The sequence below is a fragment of the Embiotoca jacksoni genome, unplaced genomic scaffold (assembly GCF_022577435.1).
Source record: "Embiotoca jacksoni isolate LCO1_2020_lvr unplaced genomic scaffold, fEmbJac1.0.p SCAF_5, whole genome shotgun sequence".
NCBI lineage: Eukaryota > Metazoa > Chordata > Actinopteri > Embiotocidae > Embiotoca > Embiotoca jacksoni.
This window is the reverse complement of record NW_027185403.1, coordinates 17,868,155-17,890,842: the sequence shown is the minus strand read 5'-3', so window position 1 is coordinate 17,890,842 and position 22,688 is coordinate 17,868,155. Positions and strand designations below refer to the sequence as shown.

The 22,688-nt window shown below is 41.1% G+C and overlaps 1 protein-coding gene across 4 annotated transcripts in view; it reads left to right on the top strand.

Moving 5' to 3' along the window:
- LOC138211334 (capping protein-inhibiting regulator of actin dynamics) overlaps positions 1–22,216 on the top strand; it is a 53,244-nt gene extending 31,028 nt beyond the window's left edge. For all 4 annotated transcript variants that reach the window (XM_069171120.1, XM_069171123.1, XM_069171122.1 and 1 more), the window contains 14 exons: positions 348–528; positions 2,467–2,593; positions 5,205–5,345; positions 5,451–5,510; positions 10,314–10,469; positions 11,854–11,959; positions 12,655–12,988; positions 13,088–13,550; positions 14,520–15,810; positions 15,944–16,047; positions 16,560–16,722; positions 16,892–17,010; positions 17,449–17,542; positions 19,997–22,216. In XM_069171120.1, coding sequence (XP_069027221.1) covers positions 348–528; positions 2,467–2,593; positions 5,205–5,345; positions 5,451–5,510; positions 10,314–10,469; positions 11,854–11,959; positions 12,655–12,988; positions 13,088–13,550; positions 14,520–15,810; positions 15,944–16,047; positions 16,560–16,722; positions 16,892–17,010; positions 17,449–17,542; positions 19,997–20,487 — 3,830 coding nt within the window. In that variant the 3' untranslated portion in view covers positions 20,488–22,216. The remainder of the gene's footprint in view (positions 1–347; positions 529–2,466; positions 2,594–5,204; positions 5,346–5,450; positions 5,511–10,313; positions 10,470–11,853; positions 11,960–12,654; positions 12,989–13,087; positions 13,551–14,519; positions 15,811–15,943; positions 16,048–16,559; positions 16,723–16,891; positions 17,011–17,448; positions 17,543–19,996) is intronic.
- Positions 22,217–22,688: the final 472 nt, after the last annotated feature.

Here is a 22,688-nt window from a genome sequence, read left to right as displayed (position 1 = left end):
TTTCAAGCTGTTGATGATTGCCTTGGTGACTAACAGCAATGAAAGCCGTTTGTAGCTGTTTAAGGAGATATAAAAGAGCTGTTGAGTTTTTCCACTGTGGTGTTAATGGACGTGGACTCACTGTGGGGGAGGGTTTACAAGCATCAGTTTATGCGTGTGTGTATGTCTCTGTCTTGGTGTGTGGTTCCTCCTGGGCTGCCTACCTGCGCCTTTACAGCCAACACAGGGCTAATTGCTCTTTAACTGGGGTAGTGTGTAAAGATGCCGTGGCTGTAATTTTCTCATTAATATATCACTGTGCACCACTGTGCAGTCGGTCGTAACGATTCGGATTTCTGTCCTCTCAGGAAAGAAGAAGTCCAAGTTCCAGACGTTTAAAAAATTATTCGCCAGGAAGAAGAGAAAGGAGCCGTCAGCCTCCGGAGCAGACGCGGGCCTTAAATCCAGCCAATCCAGCGACAATGTCAGCAAAACATCAGAGAAGAACGCACTCACTCGGGCAGAGAAGGATAAGGATAAGGGCTCTGGGTAAGATAACACGTGTTCACTGTGACTGCAACACGCACACGACAGTACAGACACAGACTGTGAGTTCCCATCAACAGGCCTGATATCTGTTTCTGTAGGGGAAAAAAAAAAAAAAAACTGCAAGTTTTCTGTGTTGTTTAATGGAGACATGTTTCATTAATGGTTTGTTAAATGCTCAAATCTGCATCTCAAAAGACAGAACATTTTGCACTTTTTATGAGCTGAAAGGTTAGATTTATTGTAGCATTTAAGTGTCATCCAAATTCTGCGCTGTTATGAAAGTGATTGAGTTCTTCAATTACTTCTACAGCACTAGCATTGCACTTTTTTCTTGCGTTTAATTTTTATTTACATCATATTTGTCTCAGACAAAATCCTAATATTAGTTTTTACTGTAAATACAGTACCAGTCAAAGGTTTGGACACCTTCTCATTCAATGGTTTTTCTTTATATTTATTTTTTTCTACATTGCAGATTAATATTGAAGACATCAAAACTATGAAGGAGCATATATGGAATTATGTGGTAAACAAAAAAAGTGTTAAACAAACCAGAATACCAGAATATGGTTTATATTTTAGATTCTTCAAAGTAGCCACCTTTTGCTTTGATGACAGCTTTGCACACTCATGGCATTCTTTCAATCAGCTTCATGAGGTCGTCACCTGGAATGGTTTTCCAACAGTCTTGAAGGAGTTCCCAGAGGTGCTGAGCACTTTTTGGCTGCTTTGCCTTCACTCTGCGGTCCAACTCATCCCAGACCATCTCAATTGGGTTTAGGTCAGGTGATGGTGGAGGCCAGGTCATCTGACTCAGCACTCCATCACTCTCCTTCTTGGTCAAATAGCCCTTACGTAGCCTGGAGGTGTGTTTGTGGTCATTGTCCTGTTGAAATACAAATGCTGGTCCCAGTAAGCGCAAACCAGATGGGATGGCATGAGGTGTAATGGTGTGGGGGTGCTTTGCTGGTGACACTGTTGGTGATTTATTCAAATTTCAAGGCATACCTAACCAGCATGGCTACCACAGCATTCTGCAGCGACATGCCATGTTTTGTTTACCACATAATTCCATACGTGTTCCTTCATAGTTTGGATGTCTTCAATATTAATCTACAATGTAGAAAAAAAATAAAGAAAAACCATTGAATGAGAAGGTGTGTCCAAACTTTTGACTGGTACTGTACATCAGTGTTTCCCTCTTACATGTTTTTCTATGAAGGTGGAAATGCATCTAAAATAGCACTCAGAACATCGTAGGACACTAAAAGTGAAACCGAGATTGATGAAGTGATTTTTAGGGTGGTACCAGCTTACATATGTGTGTTGATTCATTCCTGCAAAAGATGAATCCAATATACTCATAGTAGATACCAGTAAGGATTTGTATCCCATACTGTGTTTTTATCCACTATGTTTGGTGTCCATCTGCCAAGTCAGATAAACATCTTCTCTCGTGTAAAACCAACAGAGTTCGTTTAAGAGAGGAAGATCATGTTTTAACATTCATCTCCTGTTCTGGCGAACTCACCTCAGGCTCGTGGCTTCCTGTTTTTGTAAGAGGTAGTGGAATGTCTCTTCCTGTGGACGAGTCCTGAATTTCTTTTGTTTTTCTAAGCAGTGCCACTTCCTGCCTCGTCTGCTCTTCGTCTGTGTCACAGGATATATCCAGTTAATCATCATTAAGGGGCAACAAACCATACTAGAAAAAGCAAAATATCAGTTTGATGGATAATTATTTTCTAAATTCGAGAAGATAAATGACTCAAGTAAGGTGAATGACTTTTAAACCCTCTACATTGTAAGTTTATGTTTATGGTATTTATTTTAAGCCTCTGAGCTTTCATCCAGTTCATTTCACATTATTTGTTTTCATTTTAAAGCTGTGAAACATCACTTTGTGCTTTATTTATTTCTTTGTCTTCCTGTTCCCCAAAGGTCAAAGATCAGTCTTGGCAGCAAAGCCTTGTCACATGACTCTGTCTTTGTTTCGGACTCATTGGAGGCCAACGAGGCTCTCAGGGCCTCTCAGGACAGCATCCATGGGAAAGTCAAATCACTGCAGGTAAAATACAAATAGAGCAGGATAATGTTCAACCACTGGATCAAAGTTAAGCCAAGCATAAAGTAAATCCCTCCCAGGTTTAGGATGTAATACTGAGAAAGGAGGACTTTACTGCAGGGATTTATAAGGAATAATAAACAAGTTAAGATTCATGTCTGATGCTAGTTTTTGTGTCTTTTGGAGGGATGATGTCTGATCCTGTGCTGCTCACAGTTGTAAACAGTGTTCATCAGACAGAGTATATTTAAGTCGTGCAATTACACCGTAGGACTGAGTAGAACAGGTAGCATCCCATAAGGTTACACTTTTATTTAAAAACCACTTTGTAGATCCATACTTAAGTGTAATGTGGTAAACACGACAGTTCAAACAGGCAGAACTGATGTGTATGACAGAGAGATGAGAGCCCTGTCACTGCAAAATGAAAGGATTGCACGACAATAAGAAAAGCAGACAGATGGAACAAATATCTGTCACAACAATGGGCAAAAACAGGAAGACATGAGACCCAAACGGACAGACTGACCTCCACTAAACTGCAGGGGAGTGAGAATTAAACAGCGCTTTACGGGGTTTTTGCTAAAAGGGAAAACTTTCTCTTGAGGAAGTGTTTGATTTGAGCCTGTTTGCAGATGAGACAGGATCCTAGACAGAAGCTGCTAATACATTGATTTGCATAAAGTGAGTTTATAGTGGAAAACAGTCTGATGGAGATTTCCTGACCTTAATCCTCGCTCTGAGCTCAGCTGCCTGTTTGATAAGCAGAAAGAGGTCGTCCTGGAGCCAAATATAAACACATTATGTAAGGATCGATATGTTACGAGGTGCACAGGTATTAGAACATAATGCACAGTACAACACTGCGGTGCATCTAACTTGGTCACGTAATGACCAAAGTGTTATTTTGGAGAGATTTCAAACAGGGTTGTGCTTCTGTCATGAAGATCATGAGTCCAAACCTGTTAAAAGCAAAACCATCCCAGGATATGTTTGACATCTGTATTATTTTCTTACTATTTGTAAGTACAATGTAAATTAAAATGATTAAGAAACATTGTTTTTAATGTATTTATTGCCCTATAAAACCATCCAAATGTTTCAAAGCCCTCTTCATAGAGCCAGGATATAATTCTGATGGAGACACACCAAATCCCTTTAAGTTATTTTTGACTTCAGAATGTGGACTAAAAATACCAGAAAGTAGTTTATATGCAGCATCGTCAAAGGTAAAGTACTGACAGGCTAATGGCTTTGCAAGCATATTATGCAGAGCTGAGATATTCACTGAACCAAACTGAACAGTTGGCATCACACAGTTAAAAAAGAAAGGCAAGAAAAAAGAAAGAGGGAATGATATTTCAGTCTTTTCAAAACTGAAGTAAGAAACTGAGTTTAACATGAAAAAAGATTGGATGCTGACGTGGCAGTTTTTTTGGTCTTTTGCCACACACTTGCACCAGTAGCACATCTTTAGCTGGACCACAACAGCGGGACCAGCCCTAAAGGCACATTTCTGTCCCCAAAGTTGTTCCAATAGTTGACCGACTTCCACGACTTCCTGATTTCAGCCTGTCACAGATTGTGAGGTCTTCTGGCCTGCACAGAAAAGCTCATTTCAGCCTCTCTATATCTGTCATGTTATTCTCTCGGTCATTACCCGGAGTTCATGACCAGGTGAGGGTAGGGATGTAGACTGACCAGGAAATAAAGAGCTTTGCCTCATGGTTCAGCTTCGTCTTCACCACAACAGTCTGGGACAGCAACCATATTACTGCTGCTGCTTCTCCCATCTTAATCTGTGGTTTTATTCACAGTTATATAGTAGGTTTTGACATAGTCTTTTTAAATCTTAAATGAAGTCATAAATGTGCAGCTATCACAGAACCAAAAAACAAAGATATGTGTAGATAAAACAGCCATTTGTACTTTATCAAACACATTTAAATTCAAATTTAGCAATAAACTCTTCCAGATTAATTTGAGCTTCCTATTACAAATGTAAGCAGAGCGATAAGCTATAGTGGGAGCTCCTCCAGTTGTAACGATGTTTAAATATCAACATTGTGTCCTGTGTGTGTCAGCGTGTGCCAGCCCGGCCAAAGAAAAGGTGTATTGTTCGGTGTTTGCTTGGCACCCGAGTCCTTGAGTGACTGTTACAGGGCAACATGCAGATAACAACCCTGTTTGAGTTTCTGTGATAACACACACACACACACACACACACACACACACACACACACACACACACACTTTCTCTCTTGAGTGCCAGCTAACTGTCCTCACAAGTCACCCTGTGTCAGTCTCACTCGTCACTGGTAGGAATTTCCAGACTGTAAAAACAGTGATACTTAGTAGCAACAAGAATGCATACTGACACACCTTTTTTTTTTTTTTTTCCCCTTTTTATAAAGCTGTAGTTTATGATTTAGTATAAGATTTGATGCTTCATCATCTCAAAGTAATCATACAAACAAAACACCTTCTCTTCCTTCTATAATATCTACATCCATGTTTGAAATTTCTCACTCTTACAGGAAGGTGAAAACATACATGACAAGTACGCATACAAACTCTGTCTGCCTCGATGTAAATGTGTGTTATTTTTCTGCAGCTCCAGCTGAAGCAGGCCATGAGACTGGGCTCTCCTCCTTCCCTGATGTGTGTGAAGAGGACAGAAGATGCTGGAACCATGTCTGAGGACAACGGTCTACCCTGCAGTCCACCTGAATACACCACACTTCATGCAGCCATGGTAACATATATATTCAACGCTGTGTTTCCTCTGTGGTCCACCTGAACGCTGGTTGCTGTGGATTGCATTGATCATCGTCTTACTCATTCATTGTGTGTCTCTCAGAATCAGGCTCAGAGGAACAGTTCCATCAGTCTGGAGGGAATAGACAGCGATGACGACCAGGTAAACAAACACCGAACACTCAAACAGTTTATCATTGCACACTAAAAACAATGTCAGTCTCACAATGGATAGCTTAAAAATAACTATCAACATCAATGCTGCAAAACCAGAGATAATTTCCTTGTTTATTCCCTGCATTCTTCTTTCCTTTGAAACCGAACACACCTACAATCACCGCAGTACTTATAACTTTGGTCTGACTAATGTAACTCTGAGCCACTGAGGGGCACTCAGGTGGTGACTTGTAAACTCACTTCTGTCTTTATTCAAGCCTAAATTTGTTTGTTCCATTTCAAACGCGTAATCTTCAACCTCAGCTCATGCTGGATCAAATGACATCACTTGAGTACAATTATTAAATTCCATGCATCTAAGCTGTGATATTTCCCCACACCTGTAAACAGATTTTGCGGTGGGTGGAGATCATTTTTCATTATTACTTTGTAAAGTTGTTCTGTCTAACTTGTTGGTAAACAAATATTCAGCAGTTACAGAGCAACATTAGGGTTTATTACACTAATGTAAATCTAATCTAATTTAAACTAAGTTTTGGTCTCCACCAACTCTTTAACTACTTAGGCAAGTATAATTTCCTCATCAGTTTTTCTCGAATTTCACAGTCTGGCCATAAAACCAAATTAACAAGCTAAAGGTTGTTAAAAAGCTCCGTAAACCCACAGAGTTCGATTATAAGTCTTTTTAGGTTCAGCACTGTGAACAATCTGTTGACATTATATTTTGACTTTTAATTGTTTGCAAAGAAAATGTAATAGGCAGGTCTTCAGTTTCATCCAGATCCTCTGTCTTTCAAGGTTGGAAAGCAGCTTGACCCACTTATGCACAATTTCTTGTCTATAAACATGTCATACTTTTTCATGGTTTTTCAAAAATGCAGAAAGAAGTCAGACTCAAATGTCACCCTCAACACAATGAAACCCCTCAACAGGGAATCTGCGTTCGTGCTGTAAAGGCAGTTTTAGCTTTGGGTTCATAAATACTGACGGGAACAATTTGAAATTTATTTAAATTGACAAATTTACTGACAGTATAACTTCCTGGTTGCTAATCAAGACTGAATCCACTAAACCTCTGTACGTGATGCTATTTCAAAATGGGCATCATGGACGTAGTGTTGTGATTGGATTGCCCCTTCAACAGCTTAACAACCATTCAAGTGATCTCAGGTGAACTCCGTATGATCTCGTATGATATGTGATTTGTAAAAGCCAGGAGGATCCTTCAGGCTGAATGAGTGTGGAGCTTTATGTGATTGTGACATTTGTCTTCATGTGACTACGATGGTGAAAACATCTCATGATCCTCTCTAATCACTAAAACACTTCTCATTATAAAAGAATCCCTTCAAGCAAATTGACCTCTTTCTGTTTTTCCCCTTTATCGCTCTCTTCTCCATATGTTGTTCGCTCTTTTACCATCTATCACTTTATCCTTTTATGTCCTTATTTCCTGACCTACTGTATGAATGTCTGTGGTTTTAGCGCACGTGACTTAAAATGTCCCATTTGCTCCCTAACAACACTGTCAGTTTAAACAATTTAAAATGACTACTTTTGGATGGAGAGGATGTTGAGTGCCAGTTCATGATAAGACAAATGTCCTGAAAACCTCAATTATCCATTTAGTCTCTCTGGTTGTAATGTGGGCCAAAAGCACAGTCAGCAAAGTATGACAAATGAGCATTTAATGATAGTGTAGTTTTAGCAATTTCGGAAGGGTTATGGCTGGTCATTTTCCCACTGGAAACGCCACAAACGGCCAGCTACAAAGACATTCATACAAAAACATAAAATATCCCCTTTAAAGTGCAGTCAAGGAGGACAGTAGTGACTTATGAATTGCAGTCGCAGTGGCACTTTCTGGAGTTTTTCCATTCACTCATGACAGACTTCATGGAGACACAGAATGTTTCATTTTTTCTATTTAACTTCTAAAGAGGAAGTTGATGTCATTGTGGCACTTGAAGCTTTCTACGTGTTTTACACGTGTTCATATCAGCTTACGATCATCCTGGGCACTCGGGTGGAGGTCAGTCTTATATTTAGTGTAAACCCAGTGAAAAGAGTGAAGGCTTTGTCACCTGTCAACATACACTTTAGAGCAGAGTTCCCGAACTGTTCAGACCAGTCTCTACCACTTTGTAACAAACCAAATATAACAAGGCAATATCCTTGTTAAGTCTAAATAATAACAACATAAAGCTGCTGTTTCAAAACCAAAGCATACATTTCCATCTCTTGCTAGAAGTGGTGTCACTCGTCGACTCCGACTCCTCTTCAGCTTTGAGAGGTTCATCTGACCTGTCAGGTGTCACTTTCCTTTTGACCTTTTTTGGACCTTGTAGCAATTTCAGATTTCCACTGCGCTTGTTAATCAACAACGAGGAGTCCAAATCTGACTGTGTCGGACGTGACGTCAGCCTACATGGGGACATGTACACAGGCACATTTTATTTCAACAAGTCATTTTTAAAGCATCATACTGCGATGTGTATATTTAATAACTTTTGTCTGTAATAAATTAGATAAAATATTTTAAAAAAAACTAAATTTGGGGGTTTGGATCTATTAGAGTGAAATTATTAATCATTTCAGTGAGTCTCCTGCGTATCACCAGGTGGCTCCTCACGTGCAACTGGTGGTACATGGGCCACAGTGTTGGAATCACTGCTTTACCCCACAAGTTATGAGTTTGTTGCTCTTGAATTGTGCAAAATGGAAGGAGTTTAGCTCCTGGGTTATCTGAGCTTTAGAGATTCATTCATTTAAAGCTGCACTATTCAATATTTTTATTTTATGGCTGAAATAAGCATGTGTAAGGCAAATGAGTAACAAACCCACAGAGAATTATCACTTAAGTCTGCTGTTCCCCTCAGGTCTGCAGAGCAGTTTAGCATCTTTAAACTCTTCACCGTCTCTAATCACTGTGTTTCGGTTCACTCTCACGCTCTCATCAGCATCATTTAGCTGCTTTTAACAAAAAAGCCCCAAAAACAAAAAAAACACAGCCAGCAATTATCTGTAAACATAGACACCTTCATCTCATTAGCATCAGCTGTTAAGAGCTGCAAACAAAATAGAGATAAGAGATTAAATATTGGACTTTCATACATGGCCAGAGATACAACTCTTTCACCTGTATGGGATGATAATATGTTAACATTGTGTTTTCGCTTAAAATAATCAGTTATTGCAGGTTAACCGAGGTTACATTGAGCTTTTAATTCAGTCAACATCAGTTTGGGAGGCTGTGAGTGAAGTATCAGAAAGAAGCAGTCCTTTAAATATAGCTGTCTGTCAGTATTGATGTTTTTGGTCTTTTTTATTCTTTTGGGATATAAATAGATTCGTTGGATTTTTGGATCCTTCTTAAATCAGATGTATGTTAGATTTCCATCTGAGGATTTAAATAACTTCTTAATTTTCAGTTCATACATTCATTTCAAAACACAAATGTATATCTGTGCTTTGTTGTGAGGCTTGAAGATGGACTTTGTGTGTGTGTGTGTGTGTGTGTGTGTGTGTGTGTGTGTGTGTGTGTGTGTGTGTGTGTGTGTGTGTGTGTGTGTGTGTGTGTGTGTGTGTGTGTATTGGTGGGTGTGGTCATAACCAATCCTCAAGCTGCTCTTCAAACCTTAAATGGTAGTCTTCAGTTAGACCCCCTCTTCCTCTGTAAGCCTCTTTCTGTCTTTCCTTCTCTCTGTTTTTCTGACCTTCTTTCTCTTTTGTGCAGCCACAGTCCTGTACATGTTATTCCACTGACCTACTGTGTGTGTGTTCACAGTGCATTCCAATGGTTTCTTTGGCAGTCAGCATGTCTGCTTGTAGTTATAGTATTCAGAGTCTGCCTCGACCCGCCTCTCCACACACACACACACACCCCCAACCCCTCACACACACACACACACACACACACACACACACACACACACAGAAAGACACGCATACACACGCATACACAGACTCAGTAAACCTATATGTCATTAACCCTCCCGTTGTCCTCTGGTCAAAATGACCCGCAGCTGTGTTCAACCAAGTTCTATTTTATTTTCATATTTTTTGGGATCATTGGTGACAAGGAGGCTGTGAGGGTTTCTTTAAAGAATGATGACCAATGATCCCAAAAATATAGAAATAAAATAGAACTCGGTTGAACACAGCTGCACGGTTGAAAATTATATTTGACAAACTGAAAAGCAACAAAACTTCTCAGGATAACTCGCAGACTTTGCGGCGCACCTTTCACTTTCTGTTGAAATAAGTCCAAATGTGAGAGCGGGAAACTCCTCCAATGGTGACAGAGTAAGTGTTGGTCCTGCAGATAAGGACAGCTAATGTTTATACAGCTGGACTCTCCCTCTCTCTGCCGGTCTGTTTCCTCTGCTTTCTTTATCTGCTGCCCTCATGATTGAAGTGAAATTCCACCTTTTGTCATAATCCACACACACTATTCATCTCCCCTTTAAACAGTTGGGTGAGTTTCTCAAAGACAGGAACAAGAGTCAAGTCTGCGAGGTGACCAGCTCTGTCTGGAGCTGATCCACTGGGACACAGTTGGTGGCAGACTTTGTAGATACAGTGGCATGTGTGTGCCTTTTCCTCATCCTTGCCAGTGGGGCTTCCCCAAAGGTCTTTCCAGATTTCAGTTTTGGTTCTTTGGAGTCCAAATGTTGCAGGGAGTTAGTTTACTTGTATTCACAAATGCCTGAGGAGTGTTTCCCCTGTTAACGAGTTATCAGAGAAACGTTTAATGAAACCTTATGTTTGTGTCTCCTTCTCTTCCCAGCTGTCCTGTGCAGCCTCCAGTAGAGCAGTGAGCCCCCTGGTGGTTCCAGGAGACTTCAGTCAGCCGGCCAGTCCTTTCAGTGTGCTGGATAATTCTGCTGCCAAACACAAACTGGGCCTGAGACACAAAGCCTGCAACAAGAGGAAGCCTGCCAGCGTAAGACACGTGCAAAAACACCAGCATGAGCACACACACTAATACTCTCATTGCGTGTGCCTTAAACTATCTTTACTACAACTTGGGTCATACTTTCACAGTTTTGGATCTTGTTTTTGTTGTTTATAAAACTAGACTCAGCAAAGTAAATGCTGAGCTGTAAAAAGTCTCTTATAAAACACATACTGTGTAGTCTCGCTTAGTCAGACCTGTCGCCACCATCCTGTGACGGTGTTTGAGAATGGCCTGCCTGCAAATCATTCTGCTATAGGGGGGGAAAAACAGTTCTGCCTGGTTTGCATCTTTAAATGAATCTCATTTGTCTTGGGCGGCACTACCCCAGTACGCAGTAATAGTGCCCGTGCAAAATGGTGTCAGGAGAAACTTGCTTTGGTTGAAGATTTGCATGCAGGGAGGCGAGCCGTGGTATTCGATCCCCACAAAAGACCAAAAAAACAACAACAATACAAAAAAGAAGCAGGCTTGCCGTACTGTATGATCAAATCTTCATCAAAACTTGCCATTTTCAGCTAGCTCTGAGGCTGCTCTCGTTGTTTCCTGTAGCAACTGGGATTTTTAAAATTGGTAACACGCAGATAGTGGAAGAGGAGGAGCATGTCGACTAAAATATTTAGTCAAAGGCATGTTTAAATCCAAAGTCTACATTGAAAAAGCCAGCAGTTTATCTGGATGACCTTAACACCTTTATTTAACGGTGAAAGTGAGAGCAACCCAAATGTTGTAATAATTACAAATACAGTTGGTCAAGTTGACAAAGAAATCTGCTGACAGCAAACAGTTTGGGGATATTTTACTCTTTACTTCTCCTCCTCCAAGTTTTTCAAACTTGCATGATGGTCATGACTGCTGACTGCAGGTTTCCTATTCTGACATTTAACGTCTTCTTAACAAAGTTGATTATTCTTACATATTAGTAATGAACTTGGTGAGTGGATTATTATTAATATTATTATTAGTGTTGTTATTATTATTATTATTACTGGCAATAGATATAATGGTCAACACTACAAAACAAAGACCTAAGTTTTGTAAAAGAGGATTTATCTTTTAATCTTCTGCAAATGTTCTTTTCTCAGATTCATTGCAGCTGTTGCTAAAATAAGTGTTGTTCCGGCAGTGGTTCAGTTCCTCCACAAACATCATTTGCATCAAATGTAATGTTTCAGTTCTGGTTATGATGTCAAAGGTCATCAGATATAAAACAACTCTCCTGTCCCACTGCACTGTGGTTCTGTACTTGCCCATGTTCTGGCTTTAATCTGCATCTTCTGGTTAAAGGACTGTCTTACCACAGCGTCACCGTGCCCACGTAAATGGTAACTGAGGATATTGATGTCATCACAAATGTCTTGTGTCTGTGCAGCGGCTGGAGGGGAAAACAGAGGGAGACTCTTTCACGAAGGAGGTGCTGACAACCTACACACCAGAAGCAGAAACGGACGCTCTGAAGGAGCAACAAGAACCAGAAGGTCAGAGCGCTTTTTTTCTGCTCAGCTCAGTTGCATCTTTTAGTGAGTCTAAATGTATGGAAGTCTTTGAGTGGCAATATTTAAATGAGAGCATTTAATCAAAGTGAAATTGTAAATTATATTTAAGTGTGCATAAGGCATAATAAAACTAAAATAAACTTTTGTTATTTTTAAAATAATTAAAGATAATTTGAAAATACATACAAATTGCAAATCTATCATAAACAATGCATATCATTTTCATTTTACATCTGACCTATAATGACAGAGGAATTTAAATTTTCAGTTTGCAACCCAAACTTGAAAGTGTAATTTCAGTAATTAAACTATGTCTCAATTTTATAATGATTCAATTTCTTCATAATTTTTGTGTCTGGGAGAATCCTGTGAATATACAATTAAAAGTCCAATCCAAACGTTTTGTATTTGAATACCGAAGAATATCCACTAGTTTGAAACAGAAGAATTCATGTCCCATTTAATAGAGTCTAACATGTTTAAGACTTCAATCATTATTTTTATTTTGACTTTGAAAAATTCTTCATTTTTGAATAAGAAAATTGTAATTTTTTTACATTAATTTTGTCACACGCCATGCCGATTTTTACGTTGGCTGCCAGATACGTCCATAGACTTGCTCCCTTTGTGTCATATCAGATTAATACATGAGACCTTTGTTTATGTCTGTAATTCAGATCTAAATGACGGTCAGCTGAAACCAAAAGTGAAGATGGAAGAAGGGGAAGAGGAGGAAGAAGGGGAAGAAGAGGAAGAGGAAGAGGAGGAGGATTTGGAGGAGAAAGAGCAACCCCAGTATTCGAGACGATCCCTGTTGAGAGAAGAGGAGGAGAGGGAAGAGGAAGAGGAGGAGAGGGAAGAGGATGAGTCGGAAGCAGAACAGGATGTTTCTCACGGCCTGGACACTTCCTGCCCTCCTGAGCTGAGTCTCTCAGAGGAGGAAGCCTCGGACGCCCGGCCGCCGCTCTCCTCCAAACCCAGCTCAACCCCCTCCTGTCTGGACAGTCCCAGGTGCGACATATCATTTCCTCCTGATTTTCTCCTCCTAGCTCTCTGATTTGTTTTGTTTTTCTCCTTCTATCCATCTTACCTCTTCATTTCTGCTTCCAGAGCCACGCCAGAGCCCCCTACTGGCCCGAGGGAGTTCCTGCTGGACGTTCCAGAGGACAACAAGGATGAAAGTGACTCGATTTCAGCAGAAGAAGATGGAGTCCATGAGAGCATAGAGGAGGAGAGCTCCTTCTTACAGGAGGTACTAAGCTCCTTGAAAACTCCCCTCGCGTCTTGCTCGCTGGACATGGAGACTGAGCGTGTTGCCCTGGAGATGAAGGAGGAAGCGGAGGAAATGGAGAAAGAAGAGTTGGCAGTAGAAGATGAGCAGGGGAAGAAAGAGGAGGAAGAGGTAGATGAGCCTGTCAGTTATCAGGCTGCTACCTTGTGCTCCGTCCTGTCCGATGACACCACAGAGGAAGAGGAGGAGGTTGTCACTCCTTCCTGGCAAGAAGAAGAGGTTGCTGTTGAAGAAGAAGAGGAAGAGGAAGATCTAGTTGTGGAGCGATTCACTCAACAAGAAGTATGTATTTTTGATTATTTGTTAGAACTGTGTATTTGTAACCTTTTGAACTGATTTTCTACAAAACACGAGGCCTCACACAACTTTAAACTTCTCTTACTGTTTAATGTGAAGCACCAAAGGGTCTCTATATTAGGCAACCTGCTCCGCTCAGAACAACTGAAGAATTTCACACCACAGAGATGAAAGTCCTGCTGTCAGAAATCGGCAGACAAAAATAACTGTCAGTGTCAGTAAAAAATATCCCCACAGATGTGAGTGCTGTCATTGCACAGAGGCAGAAATAAAGACGGGATGGTTTGTCAAGTAACAAATGCAAAAGTGGTCCATGACTAAAATTAAAGACAGTAGAAGGAATGTGAATAGTGAGAACATATTTCATTAGCGGTGTATCTGAACTGTGTGGTGCAACAGAGGACGTTGCTGAGCAGCAATTATCCATTAAGATCCTGTGACACATGTTTGAGCATTTTATTTTAGGGTACTGTGGTCGTCATGGTTTCAGTAGTAACTGTGGTTAAGGTAATGCAACAATTGTTCTTGACCAAGACAAAAGACAGTAATGACTGTGATAGAAACAGGAAAACATCAACTGTCTCCCATGTTAAAGTCTGATGTTCAGTTGACCCACTGTTAAAGTAGAAATATTTATATTAGCAGGCAGAAGGCTAGAAAACCAAAACAGCTGAAAGTTTCTATAACGCTCCAACAGGTTTATCTCTGGAATTATTAATAAACGGTTCCCTTGCACATATAATATGATACACATATATTTGTTCCTGACTGTCTGCACCTCTCATTAATTTAGTTTGTACTTGGCACATACAAGAAGTTTCTCTGTGTGTGTGTGTGTGTGTGTGTGTGTGTGTGTGTGTGTGTGTGTGTGTGTGTGTGTGTGTGTGTGTGTGTGTGTGAGAAATTGAACTCACTTTTGTTCTCTTCTTTTTCCTTCACTTATTTGTCTTTCAGCATGAAGAGGAAGGAGAGAAAGAGGAGGCAGTGGAAATCCAACCTGAGGAAGAAAACCATATGCTTACCAGACAAACTATCAGCCAAGCAGGAGGGGAGGAAGAAGAAGAAGAGGAGGAGGAGGAGAGTGAGGAAGAGGAGGAGACGATAGAGCTGGAGAAGGTGCCAGAGGGGGATGGTGATGGGCAGGAGAAGAGGGAAGAGGCTGACGACAGGGAGGTGGAAGTGGAGGTGAGGAGAGTAGAGGAAGCAATGGAAGATGACAAGAGCGAAGCAAAAGAGATTTCAGAGATGTTTTCTGATGTGTGGGATGAAGTTCAAATTGCCACGTCGATGCAGGAGCCAGGTGAAGTTGTGGCACTCGGAAATGACAGCGTCTCCACAAAACACACAAATGTTGGTGGAATCCCTGCAGAGCTGTGTGATCAGGCACTCGACATGCTGCAGGAGGGGCAAAGCAGCTTCAACCAGAGCTCTGGAGACGTGGGGCTGGAGGGAGCGGAGGAGGGCGAAGACATCAACTCCGTGGAACAAGACTCGGATCAAGAAGATTTGGATGCATACCGGTCTGAGGCAGATCCAGCTAACCAGGTCCTGGAGCAGGAAACGCCACATTTAGACATGAAACGCGTGGAAAAGAATCCAGCTGACGCCACAGAACAAGACACAGTTTCGCCCAGGCCTTCATCTTTGTGTCTCCCAGAGTCACAACATGAGACTCATTCAGAAGAGAGTGGAGTCATCTCTCCCAGTAAAACCAGCACTTCCACCATCCAGATAAATCTGCACTCTCCCAGTTCAGAAAAAGCCCCATCTTTATTTCAGCTGCCTCCAGCTGCTGCAGATCTCAGTCAAAGTGCCACAGAGTCACCTTCTCATGATGTAGTTCCCACTGTGGAAGAAACAGAACAGGTCACCCAGGAACACGGAGATACACCTCCTGAGTCTGCGGAGGAAACGGTCAGCCAGCCTCCCTGCAGTTCGGATCAGAATAAAGTCCGCTTCACCACCGCCCCCGCCTGGCAGAGATCACAAAGTCTGAGCCCTCCTCCTTCCCCACCTCCCTGCATCTCTTCTTCTTCCGCTGTGACAGGACCTACAGGTGAGGAGCTGGAGGCTCCAGCGAAGATGGATCCATCTGTGAAAACAGAGCCAGTGAGTTCACCGAAAGTTGAATCGCTGTTGAGCCCCAGTAGATTGAAGAATACAGAGAGCACCACCGCCAAACTACAGAACAATGCAACGCCGGCTCCGGTTAAACCTCAGACCTCGGCTGCTGCAAGCACAGGAGGTAAGGACGCTGAACGTGAATGTTCTGAAGAAGTTAATGAAGATTACGTGACTTAATCTAAATCAGTGAAGGTGAGTTTACTGTTGGAGCCAAAATTAGTCACCAGAAACCTTTTCCACCTTCCCACCTGCAGAGAGCTCCGTCATCGTGGCGGGAAAGCCCGACAATCCATTTGGAGTTCGGCTCAGGAAGACGTCAGTTCTGCTCCGCTTCAGCTCAGAGGAGGAAAACACAGAGGTGATAAACCCAGACTGAAACTAACCTTTCAATCTTTAAAAGCAGTGCAGATGCTCAGCTTTGAAGCTTTCTACAATTAACTCAAGTTTCTTATCTTTGAAACATAATGCAGGAAAACTGAGATTTAGGATTAAATCCTTCATCTAAGGAATTTAAAGAAGCTGCAACCAAAACTCTTATATCATCCGCAGATGAAATTGGTACTTTTGTGAGACAAGTGGGGCTCATGGAGCGCTTTAGTGATCAAACTTTTTTGTTTTCTGTTGCAGCTTCTTTCTACGAAAACGCTCTAAAAGACTACCATAAACCCAGAGCTAAAAGAAGAGTGAATATTGGGCTTGAACTTAATGCTGCCCCCTTTCTGCTGGATAGATAAATAGGCAACTGTTCACCAACAACTTCAACATGTTTAGTGTGTATAGCTGCTCTGTGCTGCCTCCAAGTGGCCAAAAACATGATTTAATTCAATTTTAAGAGTTTTGAAAAATGTCTTTTTTATCATTTTTTTTTAGCCTCCAGTTGAGTCACCAACTCAGCCAACAAACTTTAAAGTTGACTCACCACAGCCAGTCAGCATTAAGCCCTCCGTATGTCAGCCAATCAGCAACAAGCCTGCCCTCCCGAAGAAACCAGAAGTACACGGAGACGGTGGAGGGAAACTGAAGCGCATCTCAGGTGTGTGTTCACATTCACAAATCACATACCGACCCTTTTCTTAATTTCGCAAAGCTATAATAATCCACTCAGGTGTAGCAGTCTTAAACTTGTTGACGTAAAGTAAGAAGAGAAGAGGCTCTGATGCAGTCCGTGTTGTAACAGTGTATCTGCTGTGTTATCGACTCAGACCCAGCTGCAGGCCGCGGTGTCGCCGTTGCATCAGACTCTCCCAGCTGGATCTCTGTGGCCAAACAGAAACAGAAGATCTATAAAGAAAACTCACTGGAAGAGGTCACTGTCAAGAAGGTAATCTGGTGTGTGTGTGTGTGTGTGTGTGTGTGTGTGTGTGTGTGTGTGTGTGTGTGTGTGTGAGCACTGGTCGCTAAGGAACAAGTTTTGTTTGAGTGACAAAAATGGACAATTATCACTGTGGTGGTCATAATGTACAGAGGTGTTACTGGAGAAAAGCTCATATACCGTATCACTATTCTGTCACTGTCATCATACAATAGTATGAATGCAGTACATGGATTTTTTATTTTTTTTTACAGCAGGATGATGAAGTTGAAAAAGCTAGACTGCAAATAACATTCATATGTTTAGATATAGTTCTCCAGCATGCTGAATATACATGGTTCAGATGGAAGTGAAAGGGAGAATTGTTTACCTTGCTTTCATGTGTGTTTAGTTCACTACCACATAATCTGTATAATTTTCTGTTGTCCTGCTGCTTTGTGTTGTCAGGAGGAACAACAGAGAAAGTCTTCACTGCCGATGTACGTCAGCTCAGCTTCAAACAAGGAGCATAGCAACAAAACAACTGAATCTAATGGCAAAGGTCAGCAAAGGTTCTCACACTCTCTCTCTCTCACACACACACACACACACACACACACACACACACACACACACACACACACACACATACACACGTGGCCATTTGAACCTGCAAAAGATTTTGTATGGCCAAAACTCGGTCACAAAGGACTCATCAGCTGCAGCATGGCCGTGTTTTAGTCAGCGTTATTTTGTTAAATCTTCTTGTGATTTGAATTTAAATGTGATCTGCTTAAAAACAGGAACTGCAGTAATGACCTCAGATGTGGTTCAAGTACTCAAAACACTTTGTTACTACTATGTGTGCAGCAACTGGACTTTATGCAATTTCACTGTTGCACTGTTGCAATGCTGCCCTCATCTGGTCAAACTTAGCTACTGCAGCATCTTAACAGAAGGCTGTGATATATTCAAAACCAACTGCATAGACATCCATTGTACAGTGCATCTGGAAAGTATTCACAGTGCTTCACTTTTTCCACATTCTGTTTTGTTACAGCCTTATTCCAAAATGGATTAAATAAAAAATTATCCTCAAAATTCTACACACAATACCCCATAATGATATGAAAAAAGTTTTTTTGAAATTTTTGCAAATCTATTAAAAATAAAAAATGAAAAGATCACATGTACATAAGTATTCACAGCCTTTGCCATGATACTCAAAATTGATCTCAGGTGCATCCTGTTTCCACTGATCATCCTTGAGATGTTTCTACAACTTGATTGGAGTCCACCTGGTAAATTCAGTTGATTGGACATGATTTGGAAAGACACACACTGTCTATATAAGGTCCCACAGTTGACAGTGCATGTTAGAGCACAAACCAAGCCGTGAAGTCCAAAGAATTGTCTGTAGACCTCCGAGACAGGATTGTACCGAGGAACAGATCTGGGGAAGGGTACAGAAACATTTCTGCAGCATTGAAGGTCCCAATGAGCACAGTGGCCTCCATCATCCGTAAATGGAAGAAGTTTGGAACCACCAGGACTCTTCCTAGAGTCGGCCGCCCGGCCAAACTGAGTGATCGGGGGAGAAGGGCCTTAGTCAGGGAGGTGACCAAGAACCCGATGGTCACTCTGACAGAGCTCCAACGTTGCTCTGTGAAGAGAGGAGAAATTTCCAGAAGGACAACCATCTCTGCAGCACTCCACCAAGCAGGCCTGTATGGGAGAGTGGCCAGACGGAAGCCACTCCTCAGTAAAAGGCACATGACAGCCCACCTGGAGTTTTCCAAAAGGCACCTGAAGGACTCTCAGACCATGAGAAACTAAATTCTCTGGTCTGATGAAACAAAGATTGAACTCTTTGGCCTGAATGTCAAGTGTCATGTTTGGAGGAAACCAGGCACCGCTCATCACCTGGCCAATACCATCTCTACAGTGAAGCATGGTGGTGGCAGCATCATGCTGTGGGGATGTTTTTCAGCGGCAGGAACTGGGAGACTAGTCAGGATGGAGGGAAAGATGAATGCAGCGATGTACAGAGACATCCTTGATGAAAACCTTCTCCAGAGCGCTCTGGACCTCAGACTGGGGCGAAGGTTCATCTTCCAACAGGACAACGACCCGAAGCACACAGCCAAGATAACAAAGGAGTAGCTTCGGGACAACTCTGTGAATGTCCTTGAGAGGCCCAGGCAGAGCCCAGACTTGAACCCGATTGAACATCTCTGGAGAGATCTGAAAATGGCTGTGCACCGACGCTCCCCATCCAACCTGATGGAGCTTGAGAGGTCCTGCAAAGAAGAATGGGAGAAACTGCCCAAGAATAGGAGCCAAGCTTGTAGCATCGTACTCAAAAAGACTAGAGGCTGTAATTTCTGCCAAAGGTGCTTCAACAAAGTATTGAGCAAAGGCTGTGAATACTTATGTACGCGTTATATTTGCGTTCTTTATTGTTAATAGATTTGCAAAAATTTTAAACAAACTATTTTCACTTTGTCGTTATGGGATATTGTGTGTAGAACTTTGAGGGAAAAAAATTAATTTGATCCATTTTGGAATAAAACTGTAACATAACAATGTGTAAAAAGTGAAGCGCTGTGAATACTGTCCAGATGCACTGTATTTATAACCCAGCCACTGTATACAGTGAAAACCCTGTTATAATTTACTGTATGTCATACATGATGCCCATTCAGCCCCACTTTACTTATTATCTAAACATAGCACTGTCTCCACATCAACTTAAAAAAAATTATTTAATAGTTATTTGAATTTATATCATTTACGTACAGTTGATGAATTATGTGCTGCAATGTCTAATGCAAAGATTTTAAAGCCCCCATTTATTCACATTTCATTTCTAACTTTGTACCTTTTAAATATGATTATGTCATCCGAAAATCTTGCCAATCACTATCTGTCACATTTCCTCAATGCAAGTCTCCTTTAGTTTTGTTTACTTCGGAGTGGGTGTTTTATTTTTTTTATTTTTTTTTTTTTCTTCCAGTGAGTCAGCCAGAGATCAATAAACTGTCAACATCTCCAGAAAAGGAGGCTACGAAGGCTCTCTCTCCTCCAACTCCAGTGCCACCTCAGCCTTCAAAATCCCAGCTGCTCCCCTGCCCTGTTTCTCCCAAACCCCAGCTCCCCGCTGCTGCAGCAAAACATCCATCACAACCGAACCCGCCCCAAAGATCCCTGTCACACCCCACTCCGGTCCCGGCTGTTCCCCAAAAATCTCCTTCTTGCACAAGCCTAACACCAGCTCTCTCCAAACCTGCCATTTCATCCAAGTCACCCCCCATCACCTCCCCTCCCTTCTCATCAAGACCCAGCCTGGAGAAGCCAGCTTCACGAGCTCCAGGACCCTCTGGTCAGACCGCGTCCTCCCAGCGAGGCCTGCCTCCCGCAGCCCTGCCCCAGGACGAGCCCCCCTGGATGGCGCTGGCCAAGAAGAAGGCCAAAGCCTGGAGCGAGATGCCCCAGATAGTCCAGTGACCGGCCAGGTTTACGTAAGGTCTGGTACAAGTTGGCACAAAATGAGCCCAGGTGGGTCAGATCTAAAGGGTCTGGATGGACCAGGATACATTTGCACACAACATTCTTACTCTCCTGCCTTCAGGCTTCTGATTGGTGTAAAACCGCCAATCGAACAGCTAAAGACAGGTTCTGTTTAACTCCTTTCTTTACGTCCTCATCTTGTACAGTTGTATTAAGTGTTTTTCTAAGTGACAGCGTAGGACCCTAAAAGATAATGCGTCCTACCTGAAGGGGATCCATATTTTTTCACCGGTCTTAGACCTCATAGTCTTATGGGGTGCCTGAATGAGAGAACATACATGTAGTCTCACAGCAGTGGGTATGAACTTTTATCTAACTCTGATCCATTTCATATCACCAAACATTTCAGGAAAGGAGACAGTGTTTTATAGAGACAATATTTTATTGACATAAATTGAATGAGGATCAAGAGACAGAATACATTTTGGGATTAGCAATTCATTTGTTCCATCATAATAATGAATGAATATGATGATCCAGTATATTTCTGCCATACATGCTCAGATTTTGAGGAATGTGAAAATCTTCTCTGTAAAATGGGTTAACATCCAATTTAACTGCAGCTGCTGGTCTGGAGTTTCAGCAAAATATCTGATCCACTTGTCCTGTAACTCCAGTTAATGTATCAGGTGCTTTAGAGAAGCACATTTCTTCTTAACGTGATCCACAGACGCTAAAGTAACGGTGTTTGTCGTGTTAGCGTGTGCTGTGTGTCCCATGTGTTTCTGGCTGTCAATGTAAAGTATATTTTTAATTTTCTCTTTTGATATTTTTGAATTATTTTTGGATATTTTGAATACACATCTACAGATAATCCATAATCGTCCTACAAAAAGTCTGATCTCTCCAGTAAGTGAATTCAGGAATCAGTTTAAACTATCGTCACATTGACTTTCATCTGTTTTTAATACGTTTTCAATGCATCATAATGTTGCAGAGTGTTGTGGATCATGACAAATAAACCTAAATCATAAGAGAGCTATTGAGTCACTCGGAGTTTGGTTTCCTGCAGGATGCAAAGCATCACTGAAGGAGAGAAAATGTCACAGCTGAACGTTTTCTTTGTATCAATTAATAATCTGTCTTACAATAACCATCTTGTACTTTTTGTTTTATTTTGTATTGCCTTTTGAGAATTTGTCTTGTACATAAAATGTGCAGTAAAAAACAAATGACCACTTTTTTTCTGTGTTTATTTTCTAAATTTGTTTTTTGTTCATGCACAATATTAGCAGTGTAGTTGAATTGAAATGGAATTCTGGTACATGAAACAACAAAGTCCAGCTCTTTGAGTTTAAAAGTCAAAACACCTTTTAATGTGCAGTAAATCACTCCGAGGTAAACATCAGCATACATGTGTTTTATGTTTTACTTCACCAAGTAAATCATTTTTATTGTTCCTTCATGTTTGTCTCCAGCAGTTCCTGTTCTGCAGCCAACACTGTGGTTCAGCTGAGATCACGTCTGTATTTTTACAGGAATTTTGGCATTTTAGAAACTTTGGATCAATTTACTTTGTATGATTTAAAACTGACATTTGGAGGATACTTTATTTTCTGGCTCCAGTAATTTGACAATAAATAGATTTTTAAAAAAAATGGGCAACTGGTAGGCCAACCAATAAGAAATATTTAACTTTGTTTCTGCAATAAATTATCATTCCTAACATTTCAGGCTTTTAGATTGTTTCTTGTGGGCATCTGATGAAGTAAAATATATTCTTTGGTGTGAAAATAGTTGTACATTATTATGTAGCTTGGATACATTATCCAAGTAATTGCCCATCCCCATTACAGTGAGGAAATTGGTGAAATAATTAATTCTAGTCAAACAATGAACCCACTGTGGGCAAATTTATTGCAGGATGGACTGAAAAAACTGAAGTGCAATCAAGCTGCATTCAAGTTAAGTATCTAAAAGGCTAATTATAAAAATAAACTTTATTTATACAGCACTTTTTTAAAACAGTTACAAAGTGCCTTACATAGAAGAGCCAAGACTAAAGCGTTTAAAGACGGAAGCAAATAAAATCAGACCATGAAAATAATGCAAAGCAAAAATCCATCCAAAAGACATCCATCCATCTATTATCTATACAAGCTTTAGCCTGAACAGCAGTAAAAATAAACCAGGTAAGA